This window comes from Phaethon aethereus, assembly GCF_964289735.1.
Source record: "Phaethon aethereus genome assembly, chromosome: 3".
Classification (NCBI taxonomy): Eukaryota; Metazoa; Chordata; class Aves; order Phaethontiformes; family Phaethontidae; genus Phaethon; species Phaethon aethereus.
The window spans coordinates 103933072-103958206 of NC_138576.1; the positions used below are offsets into that span (position 1 = coordinate 103933072).

Sequence of the window (25135 nt, forward strand, 5' to 3'; positions counted from 1 at the left end):
AGAATTCATTTAATGAACTGCCTAGAAGCTCTAGGACTGTTTAAGGTCCTCTTTTGGACCAGGATGATCCAAAAATCCTGGAATTACTTTCCATGTTTTTGTTTTCAGAATTCATTTAATGAACTGCCTAGAAGCTCTAGGACTGTTTAAGGTCCTCTTTTGGACCAGGATGATCCAAAAATCCTGGAATTATTTTCCATGTTTTTGTAGTAAATCTTAATTTTACCAGAAAATAACTGTCAAAAAGACTCATTCAAGTTCAGTTCAAAGACAGAAATTAGTCTTTTACCTTAAGTCAAATTTTTGCTCCTTCAATTTGGCCTCTGAACACTTGGAAGATGTTACCAATTTCCAGTTCCCTCTTACTTTGTAGTGAAAATCCCTCAGGATCTTTCCATTAACGCTGAAGAACTACCAAACCATGACCATGAACCATCCCACTCACCTGCACTTATCAAGCAACCCATTTTTGCTTTTGAGATGGTGGCAGGAGAGGGCAAGGTTTGCCTCTTATCTGACCAGAAGAACTTACTTGCATGTCACCTGGTACAGTTACTGGTTTGATTTCAGAGGAGTAAAAAAAAAAGCATTCCCAATTCATGTTGATGTAAGAACAGTCAGGCTTTAATACTTCAACTATTTCATTCTTTACCATAAGGCACTTAGGACTTTAGACCCTACTGGCTGTCAAAACCCTTTGGTTAGAAGAATAAATTTTCTACTTTCCTTCCAGGCAAGAGGGCCTATTAATAAGTTACTTTTCTCCTTCCATATTTTTCACACCAGTTGCAGCAAGAGTTGCTGTACTGTGGATAACAGATACTGACATTTTCACATATATTCCGTATTTCCTCAGGAGATCAGAATTTCTTCCATCAGGCTGCTGCTGCTTATGATAGGATATGTCTTCAGATAGCAACTCAAGTTTAGATCTAGATTATTTCAGAGCTCTCAGCTCCAAGAAATAAAGCACATATGACCCACAGCAGCATCTACACCATTGCTTACCATTTTTAAAAACTGACAAATCTTCCTTTAAAATAAAAAAAAAAAGCCAAATGCATTAAAACTCACTGATCTGGCAAGCACAACTTACTCATTCTCAAGATGTCATGAGATAGCTCATCTCAGTGGTTAGGGACATCTCATGATGCATAAACCGCATATATTACAGCAAGGTAAGCTGTTTCTGCCCCAACATTTTGCCCCAACCGAATGCACTAGCAATTAGACAGTAATATAACTACATCTTTTTTGAAGCTGACGCAGAAGTGAAAGGTGCTTAGAAGATACTTCAGATCTTCTGTCATATTCCACCTATTAGATGATGAGTGTCACAATGTGTAATATGTCTGGATGTGCTAATTTGCTATTTTTTCCCACACCTATCTAGCTGAATTTTTCTTAGACAGAAACGGACTTTGAAATACACATTATCCCCATGTAAAACCAAATCCTTAATCCAAGATTTCTATCCTTCACATAGAGTTGCTTCTTAGGGAGAGGCCTCCCAGGACTGCAAAGAGAAAGAAAAATCTGTCACACTTTTTCTGCACTACAGGTATTTAGCCAATTTCACAGGTGGCAATCCAGAATAAAATTCCAACAAGATTGTGCTCTTCTAGTAGCAGTGCGGCGAAGTTCCCGCTGAGTGGAAAAGGGGAAATATAACCCCCATTTTTAAAAAGGGAAAAAAGAAGGATCCAGGGAACTACAGGCCAGTTGGTCTCACCTCTATGCCCAGCAAGATCATGAAGCAGATCCTCTTGGAAACTACGCTAAGGCATACAGAAAATAAGGAGGTGATTGGTGACAGCCAACATGGCTTCACTAAGGGAAAATCATGCCTGACAAATTTGGTGGCCTTCCACAATGGAGTTACAGTATTGGTGGATAAGGGAAGAGTGACTGATGTCATCTACCTGGACTTGTGCAAAGCATTTGACACTGTTCCACATGACATCCTCGACTCTAAATTGGAGAGACATGGATTTGATGGATGGACCACTCAGTGGATAAGGAATTGGCTGGATGGTTGCACTCAAAGAGTTGTGGTCAAGGGCTTGATGTCCAAGTGGAGACCAGTGACATGTGGCATTCCTCAGGGGTCAGTACTGGGACCGGCACTGTTTAACACTTTTTCCGGCAACATGGACAGTGGGATCGAGCGCACCCTCAGCAAGTTTGCCAACGACAACAAGCTGTGTGGTTCAGTCAACACACTGGAGGGAAGGGATGCCATCCAGAAGGACCTTGACAGGCTTGAGAGGTGGGTTCATGCAAACCTCATGAAGTTCAACAAGGCCAAGTGCAAGGTCCTGCACATGGGTCAGGGCAATCCCAAGCACAAATACAGGCTGGGCGGAGAATGTATTGAGCACAGCCCTGACAAGAAGGACTTGGGGGTGTTGGTTGACGAGAAGCTCAGAACGACCCAGCAATGTGCGCTTGCAGCCCAGGCAGCCAACTGTATCCTGGGCTGCATCAAAAGAAGGTGACCAGCAAGTTGAAGGAGTTGATTCTCCCCCTCTACTCCACTCTCATGAGACCCCACCTGGACTACTGCATTCAGCTCTGGGGTCACCAACATAAGGAGGACATGAACCTGTTCAAGCAAGTCCAGGGGAGGGCCACGAAGATGATCAGAGGGCTGGAGCATGTCTCCTCTGAAGACAGGCTGAGAGAGTTGGGGTTGTACAGCCTGGAGAAGAGAAGGCTCCAGGGAGACTTTATTGCAGCCTTCTAGTACTTCAAGGGGACCTAGAAGAAAGCTGGAGAGGGACTTTTTACAAGGGCATGTAGAGATAACACAAGGGGTAATGTCTTTAAACTGAAAAAGGGTAAATTCACATTAGATATAAGGAAGAAATTCTTCACTATGAAGGTGGTGAGGCATTGGAACAGGTTGCCCAGAGAAGTTGTGGATGCCCCATCCCTGGAAGTGTTCAAGGCCAGGTTGGATGTGGCTTTGAGCAACCTGGTCTGGTAGAAGGTGTCCCTGCCCATGGCAGGGGGGTTGGAACGAGATGCTCTTTAAAGTCTCTTCCAACCCAAACCATTCTATGATTCTATGATTCTAGATTATACTTGTGTGCCTCGGTAATTTAATAATAAAATTATAAACTGAACTCCCAGGATTGCTGTATTGAATATGAAAATACAATGTCCCTTGCAGAATTTTGAATTTTTTTTTCACAGGGAACAAAACACTAATATATTATCCCAATTCACCTGCTTGAAATATTCCTTCTTCCTTTTACGCTCCTCTGCCCTTCCAGTCCATGTTCTTGATGCATCAGGCACTTCCCTCTCAGACATTAACTTTAGTTAACGATGTTCCTTCACAATTCAGAACAAGCTGGTTGCACATGGTGACGAAAGTTTGAGAGCGCCAGCACGTTTCAGTGTTTTTAATCTACTTTGTAGAAAGAAATGTTAGAAATTGCCTAAACAAAGCAAAACTTCGCACTAATAAGCATGTGATGTGAAAGACATCAAGTGAAAAATAGAGACATCCACAGCTGGGATACCTATTTATTTTCCTTATCCTCCTTATTACTATTAAATAATTCAAGGTAAAAATTTCAAAACACTTGCCAAAAAAATAAAAAAGGCAATGATCTATAACATTACTGTAGTGTGAGCTCTGCCTCACATGCCAAAAAAACTCAAACCATTAACTTTACAATTTTCTCCTTCTCTCCTGTCAAACAGAACTATTTTTTCTCCATTTGCATTTACAGTCCTTTCAAAAGTTTGTCCAGTGTCTTGGAGAGCAAGGTTAAGCTCTGCAGGAGACCACAGATTGTAAGAACCTTGAGAATTAAAAATTTTCACAAAAAAATCTCACTTCAAAAATTATCCTGATAGGATTTGCATGATACTGACAGTGATTTGGAGTAAAATTTCCTGGCACTGTTCTAGCAATTAAGTTCTAGTGTGTTCTGAGGTAGGGACATTCCCTAGATCCATTAGGCTGAAGTACAGCCTGAAATTTTTAAAGTCATTAAGGCAAGATGACACATCATGAGGCGATTCATCAGGCATATATATATATGTGTATATATATATGACATAGCTCTGGAATTTTTATCTTCTTTTTTCCCCCACAACCAAAAGTACATGGGCAATTTACCCTTTCCATTTGCAAACTGGATTTTGTGGGAAATTTAATAGCAATAATTTCACCTATCTTTAAACTGGTCATATACACTTTAAATAACAAGGAAAAGAATATTGCTTACTCGCTTTTGCATACTAAGAAATAACATGTCACACAGAGTTAGTTTGCTGGCCTGCTTTGGGGAAATGTAAAACAAAGTACTATCACATTAATATACTCACAAAAATAATTTTATTTCTTCTATAAATATAGCTTTGAAATGTGTTGTGGTGAGGAGTTGACTAACCCCATATGAATGGGGCACTCCTCATATAGCCATGGTCATTAGCTCAGACAGATTTATTACAGCATTAGCACTGGTGGTATGAACCTGAGAAAACCTTCCAGTCCATCTTAGCCTGGAGACGATGACTTTTGTAGGAGCTCGTTATTTACATACGTGTCACCTAAAGCCTGACCTTTTGCTGGCTTTGACACCAGTATTTTATGTTTCAGGACAAGCAATCCTTAAAAAATCTGCAGGCCTTATCCGAAGGGGAGGCAATTTTTAAGAGGTATGGTTCAGAGTTTGGAGCTTGCTATGTTGTGAAGCTGTTGGCACTGACCGCATCCCTCCAGCATGCCCATGCCCTGCCTGTACTGAATACCAATGATGTAACTCGGTACGGGCCAGATGCTTCAGCTCATTGGTGAGTCTCAAAATGCAACTATGACCTGATGCAGTCCCATGCTTACTGATGGGAGATACTGATACACTTCACTGACAAATGCATCCCTTAGGACTCAACTGTCTGAAGGATTGTTTATAGAGGAAAAAAAGCCTAAAACAATGTTGTCTACTCTTTTTTTTTTTTTTTTAAATCACAATGACTTTGGGGTTTTGGTAGAGGTTTTTTGCTGTTGTTGCTTTTGGGTGTTGGGTGTTGAGGGGGCGGGTTGCTTTTGTTTGCTTTGTGGGGTTTTTTCCCCACTGTTTTACTCATTCTTTACTCCTAACAAGAAAAAATGGGGTATTCTCACATTTAGAGATAACCAGGCTAAATCCTGCCCTAATATCCAAACCTTCCTTCTAACCTTCAGAGAAACTCTATCCAGATTTTCTGCTGGTCCTTCCTTTTCGCTGAAACTTGGTGTAGCTGAAAAACACACCCACAACACTTCTGGTGGTTCACTCTAATGGAGAAAGCATCCAAGCAAAATAACATTCAGAAATCCCAAGCAGTTGCTTAACAATTATAGCAGTACACACCAGCTCTTCAAATATCATAACTAACTTCAGACAACAAATAATAAAGCATAGCAGAGAGGGAATAGATCTGGAAAGACTGTTCCTATTTATTAAAAAGAAAAAAAAAACAAACAAACAGGCCTTTGAATTAGGAATTACTAGCTTGAGTAGTGTTTCTGGTGGCTAAGATAGATGAGAATGAAAAGCAATGCAAAACTATCGGCCATATGGAAAGCATACCAACCGCAACTTCAGTGGCTAGCAAGAAGTCTTTGGCATCTAAGAGATGTTTGGTATCTTGCCAGGGTTAGTTGCAAAGAGCAGATATCCGAGACACCACTTTTGTAAGGCAAGGTTTCTTTTTCCTTTCCCAGCACACCCCTAAATCAAAACATCACATTTGCAATAACCATGAATACAGAAACAATTGCTTTGAGTTTGAAGTCTCAGGCCTTTGTGCTCAGCCCCTGAATGATACCCTCAGCAAATCTAGCCAGTACTTGGCACGTGGCTGGCCCTTGGTTTTAGGCCACCAACCTCCAGCAAAACCAATTTCAACATGCCCCTGCCTCCCATCCCCTAAAAGGGGTACTAGGGATACACATGCTTCTCTTATGATTAGATATGAGTTTGGTAAGTACTCACACAGCACAGCCACATCCATTTGCTCTAACAACTGACAAACTGCATTATAAGGAGAAAAATCATACCTCAGGAACATCATCAAACACGATGCTACAATGCATATGTATTTTGATAACAACAGTCTAGTTTTCATCAGTTCCTGGCTACCCTTGTTCACAAGAGCCTCTGAACACTTCCTACCTTGCTGGGGGTCACCGAAGCACACTACTCTGTGAAGCTGTGAAGGAGCACCACAGACCCGTGCGTGATGCTACCAGCCGCCAAGATTTTCTTATAGTTCAGAAAGATGTTCACATTACTAGGGCAGATTTCTGTTCCTTTCAGCAAGAGTGCTGTAAATATAACTACCTAATAATGTTTTCAAATTTACTTAATGTTAGCCTTATTCCTGTTTTTATGTCTAATGAGAAAGAAGGTATTCACGGACAAAGCTGAACAAAGCTGAGACAGACAGCTACTCCACACTCCTGGGATCTGTGTCTACCTTAATCAGAGACAACAGCTGAAGTGCTGCAGGGCCACATGATGCTTGTATTGCACAAAATCAGTGAGGACGAGTGGTTTTGCTATCTGATCTGTTTTGATTAATGAACTCCGTGGCTGAAAATTTATTACAGTAGGTGAGCATGCGTGTCCTCAAGTCTGACCTTTTAACTCCAACTTTTGTTCTTTTTTCACAATCCCTCTCACTATCTGGTTTAATTATAGCATTTACAGGGGAATTTATGATTTAGTTTAGCATTCAAACATGTGCCTTTTCCTCAGTGAACTTCATACTTTGGATGAGTCAAGCCCTGTAGCCCCAGTTCCTACCTAACAAGGAGAACTTAGCATGAATGGGCACCAAAAGCTTGGTTGGGATCTTTCCGTGCAACTGAGAACACTAACAAAAGGCTCCTGAAATGATAGATTTTGCTTAGTTGTTCAGAATCCGGATAGGCAAGCATCCATCAGTATTATGGTATGTTAAAAGTAGAAAATGCAAAACATTTTTAGAACTGTTCATCCCTACTCCACCTGCACAGCAAGGGGATTGCTGACGCAGTGCCCAGATATGAAAACTACAAATGAAAGTCCTTGGGTTTCTGCTATTGCTTAGGAAAAAATAAACAATATGCAACTCAACCTGACAGCTTCACTGAACAAAATATACGAGACTGTTATTTCGAGGCATATGTCTCCACAGAGAAGAAACTAAAAATTGAAACAGTTTTTTTTTTCCCCCCAAGTATTAAAAATGGAAAATATATGTCTTTCCACAGATCCAGACAGTGGTTTTAAACCTGGGTTTATGTAACATCAGCCTCTCTGAAAGATCTGTCTGTAGGCATATTCCCTATTAATTAGCAATTTACTGGCCATCTGTGAAAAGGGATAAGCAAATATGTTTTGATTCATTTAAAATGAATCTGAGGAGTTAATTGCTTCTACTTCCAGTAGTAACACTCGTACTTCTCTCTATATATACACACATACACTCAATAAATAAAGTGAGGCAAAGCCATGCAGGTCAGTTCATTGACAGATGTGAAGACAGTTTGCTTTACAAAACTATAATTTACCATATGTTCAGGAAAGACAGCTACATAGTAATATGAATTGTGTATCGTATCAGAAGCACCAAGCCTCTACAGAACAGAAATCCTTAAGAGCAGCCACTGGATACTTCATCTCTATATTAAAGTAACTTGTTCTTCCCAAACAGATGTGCATTATTTGAGGTCAAGAATCAGAAGCATTTTTCACCCAGCCACGTCCCTATTCGGTGCAGCTGACCAATGGACCATACACCCCCAGGGCTACACAATGAGTATGCTGCACTCCCTCACAGGTCTAATTAGGGGCTGCACCTACCCATGTCAAAATAATCAACAGTAAAAGACTTTCTCCCTGAAAACTGCAGCCACAACGAGGTCAGTAGGACAGTGCGTGCAGCCACTGCATTTCAGAGCACAAGAACAGCTCCCTGCAGAAGGTGGCCCCGAAGCAGAGACCAGGGATGCTGAGACCAAGCCATTGTTTCCTTGCACTCTGCCCCAAGTGTAAAACCAACCAACGCAGGCAACCCCGCAGGGTCAATACCCACACGAGCTGATTCACCTCAATCATCTCTTCCCAGTGTCTATGCACCGCTAGCATGACTTACCCAGCCTCCCTTTTACAAATTCATATGCCTTAAACTTTTTATTAGGCCAACATTTGCACTCAACTCAGATGAAATTCCCACTGGCCCAGGGTAGCTTCACTAACATATCTCTAGATTTTTAATTAAAAGTTACCTGGATTTATTATTTACTATAATGAAAGACTGAATAAAAAGGAAAATTAAAGCGGTCTTACCTACTTTTTTAAACTGCTATCAGATGTTATAGCAAAGTACTATTACTAGTGGTCAATGAGGCTACAAGGAGTTAATGTAAACACACATATTTCTGCCACAGGATCAGTTTTACAGAGGGAGTAAGCAGTGAGCAGAAGGGGATGTATCAGTGGCCATGCAGCAGAAAAAAAACAAATTTTGTCTTACAGAAGACAGAACGTAATTACAAGGTATTAATATGCATAAGCATACTAAATACGCACGGAAGGACACTAGTTATAAACTGCTTAGACTTTCAAATACCTGTAATATTCTGAGCCCCTCTGACACAAACATTCGCTTTGGATGTCACCACAGTCCTGTGTTGACTGTACCACAAGCCTTGCAATCAGTTTGCCAGCAGATAAGACAGCAATACACATCTTAAAATCACTTGTTTACACAGTAACTCCTCTCCTGAAACAGAGGAGCTCAACAGGCAGCACTCCAAGGCCAAAGAAAAAAGTATTGCTGCTCTTCACAACTTTCCTCCCCAGAAACTATTCAAGATACTCAGCCAGTAAATCAAGTAAATCAAAACAAAACCTAAAACTGAAGTTTGCTAGAAACAAGGACCATAAAGCCTGCAAAAACTGTGCCACCTGGCAATGCTCCTCAGGGCAGCACACACCATGTCCTGTCTTCCTTTGCAAAATCAAATGCTTTCTATTAAAAACAATTCTAGACTATCAAACATGAAGAAAAAAATCCACGCTCTCGCTGTGTATGTATACACATATGCTGTGTATGTATGTAAATACACATGTACATATATGTAATTTATTTATTTTTAAGTTCATTGAGTAGGAAGAGTTCACACTTCTAAAAGTTAATTCTTCCTTTCCCTCCACTTGATGCCAACTTCTGTGCTCCAGTGAAGCAGTTCTTGAGTGCCCCTACCAAACCATGGCTGCACAGCTCATGGAGCAAACTGAAGTCAAGACCATCGACACCAAAAATCAGAGGCAGGGTGCAAAGGCAGTGCTGTAACTCTAAAGTGAATCCAGGAACGAGCAAGCACCACACTGTTGTAGTTTCTCAGTCAGCCACGAGTGGGAGGCAAGTGCTTACCACGCACTGAAGTGGGACCTGCACCCTAACTTTCTGTAGGGTAGCTACACATACAGCCAATGCAAGGAAAGTGAGGGTCACAGACATTTTCACACATGTTGACCACCATCTCCATTTCAAGAAATTCAGTTTCTTTTATGAATAATGAGAACATCAAAATTTCAAAGGTGATCTTGCCAATAAAATTGTGACCATGAGCTTAGCTGGCCACAATATTGTTTAGCAAGCCACTAGTTTGTTGACACAGCGCTTATTTCTATTCAAAAAAGAGCAGAGGATAAAACATACGAAGAGAAGGAAATGTTGTAATTTTCTTTCCACTCATCTAAATCTGTCCCCATCAGGCTAATGGAAGATTCACTATTTATTCACAGGAGGTTAATTGGCCCAAAGGGAAAAAATTACCCTCCTATTAAAAATTTCCAGCCTATTTAAAGTAAAAGTTTTCTGGAATCACTTTGAAATATTAATGCTGGCTGTTATACATTTGTCCCCAAATATTCTTCTTTTGGATGATACTATATATAGTGGCAGTTTTGGTATCTCAAAACCAACCTTGTTAACATACCGTCTTACTCAACTAAACAAAAATGAGAACATCCCCAAAGAAAAAGTGACAGTGTTGTTTCCATTTCATACAGAAAAATGTTGTAAAAATACTTTACTTACTTCACTCGAGTATTTAAATATACCGGTATGTATTTTTGCCCAGACTATACCTAGCCACTTCAAAACCACGATAAGTCTTTAAGAAGTATGTGACATTATCCTCTAGCAGGGAAGAAGTTAATGGAGTGATATGGTTGAGGTTGGACTCTGCAAATCCCACCTCTTTTCAACTGGAGTTTTAGACAGTCCAGCAATTAGGCTCTCTCTGCATCCTTCATGGTAAGAAAATGGCATTCCCTGTGCTACTGAAAGATAGCAGTAGCTTTTGAGAATGCATCACTAGATAGGTGCTGAAATAAATGCAGTGTTAATGGCAAAGCATAAATGAGAACTCATATACCCTTTCCTTTTATTAGTGGGCAGCAAGACATTAGCAGAACTGATTTGGAATTGCTTACTTCTGATGCTTTGGACATCTACAGCCCCTATCCATAGCATGCACAAATCTATGCGATCTGACCTCTGCAAAATGAGGACCATAACAGGAACATGTAGCCACCAACTGTGATATAAGTGAGTAGCTCAGCTCATAACAAACATGTTACTTGGCCAGGGACAAATACAAATTTTTCCTGAGTGACATACAAAAGCTTTAGCCAGGAAACTTCTCTTCCCTCCCCCACATCTATCCCCCATACATTTCCTATGTATCTTTCAGGTTCCCAACAGATCAGACAGTATTCTTATAAAATAGCCCTAGTTCAAGCTCAGATCAATGTTTCAGAGCTTAATTCTCCAGGCAAAATAGTGTTATTTTAACATAAAATTTTTATGGTGGAAGAATGTCTGTCAACAATTAAGCTCTAAATAGCTGCAAACTAAACAAATCAGTTTTGTTCCTCCCATCCTGAGGAATGACCACAGCTCAAAACTTCATCATGTTAAAAGCAATCAAGACCCTATCAAAATCAGAGAGGTAAACTCAAAGATTGGATTACTTAGTTGCCATTTCCACAAACACATATTGCGAACAATCCTAACGGTTTCCAAGTAGTTGTTCACAGGATAAAGGTGCTCAGATACATAGGCAGTTACAGGGTTAGATATGTAAGGTTCCGAAAGTCCAAAATTGTTTCCCTCAAATGTGATTGCCAAAATTCATGAGATTTAAAATTGCCAGAACACTATTTCTTACAACTTGTTGAAATTGAAGTTAATTTTACAATTCAGAGCAGATCTCTATCAACATTAATCTTGCATAAATTCCATTTCTTTCCACCACATTTACATATAAAGGGTTTGGAGCAGGTACAACTCCAAAATACCCACATGCACATTCCTGATTTTATGAAGGTTATGTTCATTTAGTATTCATAGTACTAAATAATCATACTGAATACTAGCTATTCTTGTCTAGCTAGTATCACGAGTATAACCCAATGAACAATAAGCCAAAGGTCAGGATATTTCCTATTGAACAGAAACCTTCAGCAGGGAATGTGTTTGGAAGCCTGTTTTGTACTACACTGCTACATTGTCTAATGCACCTTCTCATGAGGAAAACACGTAACTGTCTCCAAGTTTTATGTTTATCTCCAAGTTTTAGTTTTCCCTTCTGCTATGCAGAGGTATTATTAGGATGATGGGACTCTTAGCAGTGGAAAAAGCTACAAGAACAAAATTAACAATTTTTACAGCTAATATATCCCAATCCCTACACGATAAAGAATGCTTGTCTTTATACTTCTTCCCACTGACATTCAGCCTGCTTAGCACTTCACACGTAATCTCAGTATGTGATTTCAGTGTTGCTGTAAAATGACACATCAGAATCAAAGCATCATGTTTCTATCATAATATGCACTGTGCTGCTAATTGAGTTTCATTATATATTTGGTTTTAATTTTCTGCTTAGTAAGGATTGACTTCTTTCTCCTCTAGATGTCATATTACTGTACAGAAGCTTCTCTATTTCTCCATATAATGGTATGTTCTTCCACGTACAAAGGAGAAATTTTTTTTCCTTATTTTAGTTCAAATTCCACCTTTATCTAGAAAAACATGACCTATTTTAATGGTGGCCACCATATGGTTCTTAACTGCAAGTGACTCTCAATGCAGATCTTGCATTGAAGCGACACAATATAACCAAAAGCTGGACAGCTTGGCAATATGAATGAATCCCTTACGACAAGGAAACGTGAGCCAGAGGTGCCCAAGGCCAGTATCATCCCGGTTGCTTTAGGATCTGACTGTATGCTCAGCCCACAGTGGAGTTCATGGCCTCTAGAGAGCTACTGTTCTCTCTCCCTTACGAGATGCTCTTGGACCTCCTCCCATTCACTGATGCACTTGTCCAATATATACAGCTCTCAGACATACAAAGATTTTGCCACATACCAAATGGAGGCACAAAGGTTGTCTGTGCCCACTCTGGTGCATTAATTTTTAATACTGCAGGCTTTACACATTTTACGGTTTGCTTACAAGATAATATTGAAAGGATATCGCCAGAATATTGCTTCCAAAATGACTGAATTTTTGCTAGTCACAGCAATACTCCCACTTGTGATTTTAAAACTAACCAGTAAGAAAGTATGAAATAACTATATTACCACCCAAAATATTTTAAGCTGCATAATAACATCTGACACAATTCCAGATGTTCTTATGTCAGTATTCATGACACACAGCTATTTGGCAGGTTGTGCTTGAGAGACAGAATCTCTAATACTTACAGCCAATCATCATCATAGCAACAGCAAAGATCTTCTCTCCATCTGTAGTCGGAGCGATGTTTCCAAATCCAACGCTGGTGAGGCTGGTCATCGTAAAATACAATGAGGAGATGTAGACCGAATCTTTGCTTGGTCCACCTTCCCATTTTCCAAAGCCTGACGTGTTAAAGCGGTAAGGTGTTCCTATTGACATCCCCAGCTGATAGAGCCAGCTCTCAGTTCGGATTGTGTTTGTATCCTCATCGATAACTTCATAGTCTCCTATGCTGTACCAAATGCAGGCCAACCAGTGTGCTGCTAGACCAAACACGCACACCAGCAGAACCAAGACTGCTGCTCCATATTCAATGTAGTGGTCCAACTTCCGAGCTACGCGACCAAGCCGAAGTAGCCTGACCACTTTAAGTGAACTGAAGAGGCTGCTGATGCCCTAGAAGGATAAAGCACAGTGACCATGAGTATTTTATATTAAAGTAACAATATTCATAACTGCGGTTCCCAAAGACAAGAGGTGATGCATCACAAATAGATGGTCATCAGATAACGCTTGAAAAGAGAGATTGTGAAACATGGAAAGGTTAGCAACCCTTTTCAGGGATGGATATATGCACTCACGTCTTCATCCACTAACATTTTGTGAGTTGCTCTCTGAACTCCCCTTTCAGGTTATTTGAATAGGTCTACAAACACATTTGTAAGAGCTTCAAATGACAGGCTACTTATTACACGTCCAATGGTGCAAGTAGACCATCCCTGAGCATCCCGATGCTACTTTAGGCTGACTGAAAATAAACACGGAAGTCACTGACCATTAAACTATACAAATCTAACGTTGAGAGGAACATAACCAGACACCTATTGAATTCACTCCAGCATCTGGAGTCATGAACCTCTTATGGCTGTTCCTGACTTCCTTATGATCCTGGGCCACGCATGTCCTCTCATGTCTCACACACAACACTGTTTGCAGTACTTAGCTCAGACATACCAGGAAGATAAATAAGGAATGTCAAAAAATACTGGAAGTACCTGGTTATTTGCAATTCTTCAGTGTAACAGTGTGTTTCCTATGACTTTACTTTCATATAAGAATTCACGCACTGATAATCACTCTGACATTTCTCACATGGACTACACAAAGCTTAACTATTTCAAACATCTCACTGTCTAATCCCCACATCATATTCTTTTATGCCAGCTTTGGTATCAATGTAGAATTTCTGTGCTGATACTAATATGGCTCCCATAAAACAGAATTAAGACAGCATGTAGGATTTTGTATTGTTAACTTTTAGATGGATTTGCAATTCCATGCACAAGAAGTTAAATGAATAGCCTTTCATAAAAATCCTTTCTTCTTTTTTTTTTTCTGGTCCCTCTTATCAAGACTGTTTCATGCATAGAAGTCTGATTAAAATTTAAGGAGACTGGTTTAATGAGTATTTCTGGAAGTGCATAATTGCATATTTCTGGTCACCAGCTTTTACTGGAAGTTTGTTTATTCCTGCATAAATACAACTGCTTCAGTATCTGGTTCAATGCACTAGAAGAGATTTTTATCAAATAATTACATGAAGCATATTGACTCATGTTCCCCAGGACTGCAGCAAGGTATTTCCCCTTTATTTCATGAATTTGTCATGATTACATTGACTCATTTTCAGAGACAGATGTAATTTGTTACCTGGGAACACGCTATCAATTTCTATTAAGTATTTGGACAAGATCTAACACAACCAAGGGGAGGGGAGTAAAAAGGAAGAACAAAAAGAGAAAAAAGCAGTCTTCCTTTAAATCATAGATATTTGCAGAGACCTAGAAGAGATCAAGAGATCTATTCTTTTCATGACTACCTACGTCAAAATTTTCAAGCCACTGATGCAAAAATTCCTTCACAAAGTAGAAGTTAATTTCCATTTCCCATTCATTCTATACCTGGGTTTGTTTTGCAAACTGCCTTGATGCCAGTTCAGAGAAAATGACACGTAAGGCCTTCATTTCCAGAGGAGGGAAAGCAGGGACGTCTGAACACTCAGTATGGAGGGGAAAAGCAAAGATGAAAGCACAAAAAACTGTAACATGATAACCATATTTTAGAAGTGGATATGCAAGTCCCTGAGTGACAAGTACGTATAGACTCCACATTCTAAATATCTGCATTCAACATTTCAACACATCTTCTGGCCTTTTTCCTCTAGGACCAATGCCCATTTCTTCCCCTCCTCTTTACAAACTTTAACAGCAAAACAATAATGTTTTACATTTGGAGAAGTCTCCACTAATGGCCTGTTTTTAGCTTCAGTCTCAAAGCCAAGCTTTTTAATCATGCAGTGCTTACAAGTCTCAGGCATGGACAGGAAGTTTTTCCATCCCAATATTCTAAATACCAGTTTTATTTCTGCTCAAAAATAGTGGTGCAAAACTTGTTGTTATAATTAAAACCCATCAGTGGGATTTAAAAAAAAAACCAAACGCCTCAGTTGTTTTTCTTCAGTCAGTGAGAGTCCTAATAACAATTCATGACGGACTTAATAGTTTGGAATTTGGTTACTTCTTAATTTAAAAAAAAAAAAAAAAAAAGAGTCAAGTTTTAGAAATACTTGGGGACAAAACAAAAAGCATACAGGGGAGTTTAAGAAATTGGATATGAAAAATGGGAATACAAAATAAAATATTTGAAATTAGATTTAAAATGTTTAAGGCAAACTGCTTTCAGAGTACTTTTATCCTAATTTTCCTTGTGAAATTCACAAAAAGAAATTTTGTAGAAACATTTAAAATGTGATAGAACTGCATCACTTGGGAGAAAGTCATTCTACCACATTCTGACCAAAGGTAGAGAGAATTAGGGGTTTTGTACAAAAAGAACTTGCTTATTTACAGAAAATAAATACTTGATCTGGTTGCACTGGAAGGATGCATTTAATATTCATATTAGTCACAATATTTCACCTGACTGCATTGCCAATAAGGTTCTAAAAGTTCAGAAAAAGGCTAAAAAAATAATAATTTATTTTTATCTCAGCATTAACAGTATTTTCTATCTTAATTCCTCAGAGGAAAGGATTTGTCTATTCTAAATGGATCAATATCCAGAGGAAGAAATGCCCAGGGAAATAATTATTCATACAGCTCTCTTAGAAATTTCTAAGTGACAGAATTTCAAATGGGTATAAACAATGGAAACTTAATAGACTGTTTCGTAGATGGCAGTAGAAAAAAAAATCAGATCATTCTCCAATACTCCAGAACAGTACTTTTTGCCACTAAATTTAGCAAGTAATATTTTAATACAGGAATAGATCTGTCGGATTCAAAATTGACGTTTTTAAGATTACCACTTTCCAAAATAGAACCGTACTTTTAGATTATTGTCCATTTTAATGCTCTTACCAGTGCGGATTATTTTTATACTTTTATCATACAGATGGCTCCAAGATGTCACGCAAAAAGAGCCTCAACTCAGTTTACTCCTCCTGATGAGTGTCCCACTCCTTCTGCTCAAAGGAGATAGATGAACCTCCGTTCATGAAGAGCTAGCAATTGCACTAGAGGTCCCAAACACGCACCCCCAGCTCCCAAGGATCACCATAAGGAACTCCTGTGTGGCAGGCATGGAAAGGACAAGACTAAGTAATAACCCACAAATTCCTAACTGGGCCTGATGTAGGCAGACACAGTTCCATCTATTTGTACTCTACAAAGGATAGATCCCTTCCCCTGGGAGTATGCAGAAACGAAGAAATCTGTCATACGTCCAGGGTAGGAAAATAGTACATTTTTACTAATACTTTGCTCCCGAGACAACTTGTGTGCAGCACTTACTTCAACACGCAGCAGTTAGTCAAATATGGCAGAAAATGCTGAATTTCACACAAACTTACATTTCAAATTTTTTGAAGTAACTGAATGACACTAAATGAAGATGCTACTGCTGATGTCTGCATATTGTTGTTGACAAATATTTAATAAGCTGACTGTTTCACCTTCATTGCCAGTGATGGCTGACGCATGAGAATGGAAGGATCTGTGGCAAATCCCCTCCAAACCAAAGAGCAAGCTCAGAGCACTGACAGCCAGAAGAAATAACTCTGCAGTCGCTTGATTAAGCAAACCTGAATGTCAAAAGCCCTTAAAATAATAAATACAACCAATGCCCCTCCCTGTCCTCCTATGCAATCTTTGCAGAGTGGAACTGCACCTCAACCACCACAGAAAAACAGCTCGGCCCCAGGCCCGGAGGAAAACAGGCCCCCCATTTTACATCCCAAGAGAGTGCCCCAGCAGTTTATGCACGAAATACTGCCAAAGCTAAATTTCCACGTATAATTTGTCATTAAGTAGACCTACTCACTAGATCCTGTGCACATTTACACACATTTTCTCTTGTACCCCCCGGTTTTCTGCAAAGCGTGATCTACTGCCAGCGCACTGCTATCTCAGCCATGCGAGTAATCTTCTCTCCAAACACAGGATCCAGGATATCCACGTTCTGGCTCCAGCTTTGCATCAGACAACGCCAGATTTTTGCCTTTACTTCCACATCCATAAAAGGAGACAGAGAAGAGACGCTGTGATTAATTATTTTGTGAAGTGTTCTGAAAACATGAAGGCTGTAGCAGAGTAATTATTAGTGACTTGTGTCATGGTTTCCACGGACACTACAGTGCTAGGCGCTGTACAAATAAAAAACAGTTCCTGCAGTTCATTTGCCATGCAAAGTTAAATGCAACTCAGTTCACTGAATACTAGAATTTTACCCAGAAAAAATAAAATACAAATTGTGTAAAGAACAGCAATAAAAATTAACTACAGCCAAAAAAAGTGAGAGAGAATTCATTTTCCCTTCCAAACAAGATGTAGGATGAACAACTTCAGGAAAGAACTAAAATGGAACTTTCATCCCACCTCCTACAGCTATAGTAACGCTAGCACTTTAGTAATAGATTCAATCTGCATGACAGTATTCACTTTTTAGGCCATTATTTACTTTTCACGTGTGCAGAAAGTAAATGCACTTAACCCAACCGTTAAGGTTTTTTTCTAGGATCAAAGGAAGTGTAATTTACTTCCTACCTGCCATTTTAGAAGAAGATAAATATTGACACAGATCTGTTCTAAGTTTTCAGCACTTTCATCTCACATGTAACTGCTAAAGTTCTGGCTTCACCTCAGCTAAAGGGAGATGCAGGAAACGAAAAGCTAAGCATTAAAAGAATGAGAATGAAACAGAACAAAAAAAAAAATTCAGTATTTATTCAAAAAAAGGGGGGCAATGAACTGAATTTCTCACTGCCATAAGTGAGGCAAGAGCCATGGAAAGCACTGCCTTGTTTCTTCACATTTGATTCTGAAGTCAGCTGTGCTGCAGCCTGGCTCTGCCCATCTGCAGTAACATGGCAGCCCCGTCAGGTCATTATTAGGACTTCTCATTTCTGTTATTTGCCTCTCCCTATTTTTTTAATTAGGTCTGAGAACATGACCTTTCCTACAGATTGCCATCTTTAGCAGCCAACAGATGAGATAACGTTATGCACACAGGTCAAAAATCAATATCTGAACCCTCTGGTTACTGCTGTGGTTTTCAGCACTGAAGAAAGCAGATCTCTAGACTCACAAAGCTTATTTTAGTCAGACATCTGCGAGCTTTGTTAGAATCAAGGGAGAAACAGCAATAATTCATGTATAAGAGCACAGGGTGTGAGAAGAGAGGGAAAGGCTGATTTTTCATTTATAAAACTATGTTGATGCTTGCCTTAACACGCATACATGCACACTCAGAAAACCAATAAATCCAGGAAACAAACTCTTTTTTTTTTTTTTTTTACTTTGAGAGGAAGAACAAGGATAAAGATAACACAGAAGTAATCTAAAGAAATTCCACAGTATCAAATAAAAAATTTACCCCTGACAGACAGCAGTCTGCTTCCCAATGCTTCTCATTCAAAGAAGTCATCAGTTCCAGAAGCTTTTTACTTATCTCGAAGAGGCAAAGCACCCAAATATGATTTAGTGTTACTGGCATCTAATACCACTCCATCTTTCCAATTCTAATCCAATCCCTAATATGAAATAGACTATAAAGCAACCATTTAGCTACTCAAATAAATACCCTTTGCTGTCTCATCTGACTTTCTGCCTCAGATCGATAGAAGTATGCTGAATGGGGGAAAAAGAACAGAGAACTGATCCCTGTCTCTGAAACATGCTTCCCTTTGTATGCAGTGTAAGTATCACTCTCTAACAGCAGCTTTTTGAAATAATTCAGAATCTAATATATTCAATTAGCTCTCCTTCTTGGATAAAGGCTATCACCATACATTATCACTGAAAATGTAATTCAGCATTTCAATTCTTTTAGCCTTATACAGATTGAATAGCTTATGTAGACTACTATTCTCTCTTTAACAGTATAATAAATCATGTCATGCTTTTCAAAGCTACGAAGAAGTAGCCCTGAAACCCAGTAACACCCTTATTTATCTGCGACCTAGCAAAAAGACTAATCTGAACATTAGTAGTGCAGAAGAGGAGGTAATTGGCATCTTAACAGCCACAGCAGAACCCATGGAAAAAGTGTTGGGCAGTGACAGAGCAACACATGCTTCTCTGGTATTCTCTTTTGGGAGGGGCTATTCGTCAGCAGACAGCATAGATGTCTCTGAGCCACCAAGGTGTATGAACCTGGGGGACACTAGGGAAGCAAGTGGAATTTAAATTAACTAAACACCTTAAGCAGGCTTGGAGCAGAGGCGAGAATTTAACCCTAAATGGGTTAAATGGCAGAGAAGCTCTGCAGTGCCTATATACAACACAAACACAGTTTGGAAAGCAGAGGATTTAGGGGGAAAAGGGAGCCTGCCCCTTGAAAGGGTTGCATTAAAAAGGCACTTCATTAGTAGCATAGAGGTTGGGTTTTTAAAGTGGGAAGTTAGAGAAACTCATATTTGATTGAAAAAGTGGGAGAAAAAGAAAACTTAAAGACAATAAAGAGAGACACCCCGAATCAAATCCTCAAGAGACTGTGAACAGTGCTTCTTTGCCTCCCTGGTTTATATCACAGAATCACAGAATCATTAAGGTTGGAAAGGACCTCTAAGATCATCAAGTCCAACCATCAACCCAACACCACCATGCCCACTCAACCATGTCTCGAGGTGCCACGTCCACACGTTTTTTGAACACTTCCAGAGATGGTGACTCCACCACCTCCCTGGGCAGCCTGTTCCAAAGCTTGACCACTCTCTCGGTGCAGAAATTTTTCCCAATGTCCAATCTAAACCTCCCCTGGTGCAACTTGAGGCCCTTTGCTCTCATCTTATCCCTGCTTACTTGGGAGAAGAGACCAACACCCACCTCACCACAACCCCCTTTCAGGTAATTGTAGAGAGCAACAAGGTCTCCCCTCAGCCTCCTCTTCTCCAAACTAAAATCTCCAAACATTGCACCTTGTAACAGTCAAATTATTTTAGTAAAACAGTATGCTCCCCTCCGAGAGGATATATGAAAACTAGTTGCACCTCTGTTTTGCTAAGTATTAATTTTATTTCAAATAAATCCACATCTCCCACTTTTCCTCTGAGGCATAAAGAAGACATTGCACTACACAGAAGTTGGGCAGATTTAGCAATTCAAACTTATCTCCTCTTTTAGGAGTGATATAAGTGAATTTAATCCAGAAAAACTCTATCATTAATATGTGCTTACAGGCATTCACTTGAGTTTTTGAGTTTGGAGAACAGTATGAGTAATCATATCAAAACTGTAAGCACTAGACAGGGAAAATGGGAGTAGCAAGGTCTATGATTAAACATTAAGACAAGGTGAGAAAAAAGTTTCATTTTCACATATGAAAGTTCATTTTTCTTTAAAAAATAAGTGTTAAATTTACCAGCCTTCTCAGCACCACTGTTTGGCTCTTATTCTATTAGTTCTACTAACCATGATTAAAAGAGATAAGTACAATTCTGTTCTTTGTGACAAACAAAAAAAGATAATGATGAATGAAATATTTCCATCTGGTAAACAAACTGCCACAAAAATCTCAGAATCACTGTCAGTGCTAGCGGCAGCGGCAAGGCAGAGATTTCTATTCAACCTTTAGCTTTGCTCTAGCTATCTGAAGTACTTAACATTTTCTTTCACTTTGTAGTAGGCTGATTGAAAGGGAAAATAATTCAGTGTTCTTTGTACAAAACTGCAGCTTATTATAGCAAATAGTTCAGGTTTTTTTCATTAAAATGACTGCCTCTAAAGTTTCATATACAAAAACTGTCCTGAAAGTACCACTAGCAGGAGTGACAGGGAAAAAAAAGTTACCAGGATTTAACTAGGGATTCAAATCCAAGGAAGATAGGACATACGTAAATTATAAAATGAAAACCTTTGCTGTTTTAGGGAGATATCATCTAGATCACCTTTTTAATAACATAAAAAATACCCAAACCAGTTTGCTGGCAGAGGCTGATCAGGCACTGCTTCATTACCGCTGTTTGTTATTTACAGCTTGCACAGGCAAAGTATATTAATAAACATGCCCTTTGTTTACAGCATGTTAAATATCCTGGCACTTTACCCCAAGAATCTGTTTTACACCATTTGAACTTCCCCAAATACTCCTTCCACCTATCTGCCTGTTGAGGAGTAATTCCTGCCTGGCACAGCCTGTTGGGGCCATGCTGCAGTACAGAGGCACCTACAAAAGCCAGACAAGCAGGCCTCCTCCTCCATGACCACTTTTCCATTCCTTTGCACTCCCCTTCTTCCACACATCAAGCTCCCCAAGGTCCTTCTGGAGCTCCCAACACCACCTAGGAGCCACACCAACAACTCCCCTAGCCTTGCTCCAAGGGCCTCCGGCACACACCTCCCTTGGGCTTTGCCCTGTTTCTCAGGGGTCTCTCACAAGGGGACACCCAACTAAGTAAACCTCCACCACCACCATGCCCCTCCAACCATGCTCCAGCCCTCCCACTGCCCCACTGGGGTACAGTAACCCAATTGCTTGAGTCTTAGCCAGGAGTACCGGTAAGGAGCCACCCAGTCCTGGCGGGGGGGTCTCACTAATCGCTTCTCATCTACTTCCATCACATCCAGGAACCACCGTCTGCCAACATTTCCTCTATGCTGGATCTCACTCTGTGATACTTCGCTGCTTTGTTATAACCATTACCTAGAAAGTAGGTTACGACTACTTTAAATTTAATTACCCACAGAAAAATATTCATTCATTACCAGATTTATCAATAGACTCACATGCAAAACACAGTATTGCCTAGTTGGACAGATCCAAATAAGAGGTGAACTACACGCTGTTTCAAACAGATTTCATATTATAGAGCTCTTTAGTTTAAGAGACTTTAAATATTATATTTACCAGTTTGAAAAATTCATCTAACCCAAAATCTTTCTTTATGGACCCCTGTTTATTCCATGAAACTATAAATATGATTATTCCCTTGCCCCTTACTGCAAGCAAATGGCAAAACAAGTCTAGGGAAGTTGCTTGTTTTTCACTGAAGCAACTTCAGTAATTCCTAGATAGCTAATTTGTATTAGCATGAGAGGTTATTCCACTAATAAGGTTTAAATTAATCTATTGCAAAAGTACTGCCTCAGAGAGTTGCCAACAATCTGACCAGCAACATTCATTTTTTCCTCGCAACTCACAGTTTACTTTCCAGCTACACCATGCTCACTTAGCACTAAATAGCTTAATTTACTTCTATTACTTCTGTATTGTGGGTGTTTTGGGACTTTTTTATCATCATAAATTTTGTCCTTTCAAAGCTGTACATCTTCTTTGCCTACATGCTAGCTTCTCTTATATTCATCCACTTAAGTGAACACTACATAATTTATATTGAATACATTTTTCCTGATGATCTTTTACTATGCATTTATTTCTCTTCTACCTCAACTATTAAGAGTGATATATGGTTCTCAATTTGGCATCAGCCAACAATTGATCATAGTGTTCAGTTCAAATACAGCTAACAATTATTACTACAAACTCCCTATTTCAGAGATTTATATGGTGGTGACATGACTGGATTCCACTCCTACCAGGAGATTTCACAACAGCAGCATCACATGTAAAAAGTCAAATTTTTTCCAATATAAATTATATCTTATGTTATTATGGCTGAAAACCACAGTATAAAATTGCTTAAGCTGACACTGCAAAAATATGCTTCAACTTGCCTTTGGAATTCAAAGTCTTAAATTGCATTGTTCTTCATAAAAATTGTGGAATTTTCTTTAAGCCTGTTTTTTATTAAAACTACTGATTGATGTCTGAATACAAAAAGATAACATTATCCTCCAAAGTAGGTGGTATTTCCTTAAGTGGGGAATAATACTAATTACTATAAAGGATTACTGACAAATGTTGTTGTGATCATTCAAATTCAAAAGAGATTAATATCACGTGTTTTAAGGGCTGTGTAAATTTTTGGGCAATATTTTCTTTTCTTACTCAAACTATACTACAGCATGACATATTGTCTTACCAGTGGAAAGTCTAAGCCTAGCATTAAGTTGATTCATCAATCAGTGAATTTTTTTTTTCCTTGAAGTTCTATGGCAGGTCAAGAAAGTAACGTGTATTTAACAGTATAACTAGCTTCCTATATAGAAAAGCTAGGAGAAACATTTATAACTATTCTTTCATTTGAGTAACAATGGAAACTTCTCTACAACTATTCGTTCCTTCTTTTGTTGAATTCTGTTCATGTCTGAATATGAGATACTCTACTATCTCTTGAGCACAGCACTTGATATCAGAAGCTTCATACATTCTCATATTTAATGCTATGGCCTTGAACAAAGACATTAATGTTTTTTTCTTTCCTGTTCCATCTGTAGAATGTGGCTATTAAAACTTAAGTGCCTCTTGTATTCATTGTAGTTATTAATAGTTGTATTGATTAATAGTTAATGAATTCAAAGTATTTTTGTGGACAAAAATGTTCTCAACAGTGCAGAGAGGAAACTGGAATTTCAATTATATTAAAAAATATTAATTGAAAATATATTAATGTTCCAAACTGCAGCAAACCCAAAGAATTTTGAAATTGCCTGAAAAACACAGAAGTCACACTCCATTTTGTTTCAAGAAAACATTTCCCATCATATCTTATAACAGAATAATGAAATAAATTGCAAAACAAAAAGTTACTTCAAAATAGAAAAAAAAAATCAATATCAGAATTTTTTAAAATTAATATCTACTCATCAAAAATATTGATCAACTCTAGTTTCATATGTTATAATTAATCTTATATTGAGGATCACTTTAAAGATGACAAAAATGGTTTCACTATTAATCTATCGATAGAGCTAAGTGATGGGACAGTCCCCAAATTACCCAGAGTCAAAAGAGCCTCAACAACCTATATACACAGCTTTTTACTTCTTCAGCTCCAGGTCCTTGTCCCTCGCAAATCAATTCACCACCTCCATCACAGTAATTATGGCATCCTTAAAAACAAATTGACTCATCAAGTTAGTTCCTCCATGATAGCCTCAGTGTCTTCAGTGATGTTTCTTTGTTAACAGAGAATGACAGAAGGCAGGGAAAAAAGTGAGCTTCCACCTGCCTCAGTCCCCCTTCACTACAGGACTGCAACAAAGCCAGGTTTCTATTTCCTCCTGTTTAAAACCATATACGGAAAACACCAAAACGGGAAAATAGCAATTCATATCTTTCATCTCATTTTATCACCACTGTTGACACCGGCTATCATTTAATCTCTGGCAATTTTTTTAAGAGTATTCACATTAGGACTGACAACAAAAAAAAATTCCCACAGCAGCCATGGCCACCTACTAACTCCAGTCTAATGGCTCCAAGGGAATTCCCTTTAGCAAAATCAAACTTAACGCACAGATAACAATCCAGTTTGGCTACTTGTAACTTGAACAGCGCAGCCTCGCAGCTGACTTAATCCAACTGTGAAGTAATACAGTGTGTAATCCCGGGCAAGAGACAGGTAAAATTTAAACCAGCAAGTTTGAAAGAAAGGGAGTTGACCCACAGGGGAATGGTCTACACAACAGAGAAGAAGATATAAGGCAAAGCCTTTCTATTTTCAAGGCTCCTTGAATGTGGCTTTTTTTTTGCTTCTTCTTCAATAAAAGGTTATCTTTCTCTCTACAGAGATCATGAAACAGTCATCAGCATATGTTCATGAAACAGTGATCAGCACATACTGTCCTAAATCCCCACCTGATGTGCACTACATTATTCCGCTGGCATTGCTGGCAAAGCCCCTCAGGTCCTGTAAACCAGTCTAGGGGCCCTTAATAGAAGTACAGCAATTTACACCAGTGGAAACTCTGCTATAATGACCTTACAATGA

The 25135-nt window shown here is 39.1% G+C and overlaps 1 protein-coding gene across 1 annotated transcript in view; it reads right to left on the minus strand.

The window, feature by feature from the left end:
- KCNH1 (potassium voltage-gated channel subfamily H member 1) overlaps positions 1–25135 on the minus strand; it is a gene marked incomplete at both ends in the record, with an annotated part of 191477 nt that overhangs the window by 124561 nt on the left and 41781 nt on the right. The window contains one exon of the mRNA XM_081997292.1: positions 12774–13203. Coding sequence (XP_081853418.1) covers positions 12774–13203 — 430 coding nt within the window. The remainder of the gene's footprint in view (positions 1–12773; positions 13204–25135) is intronic.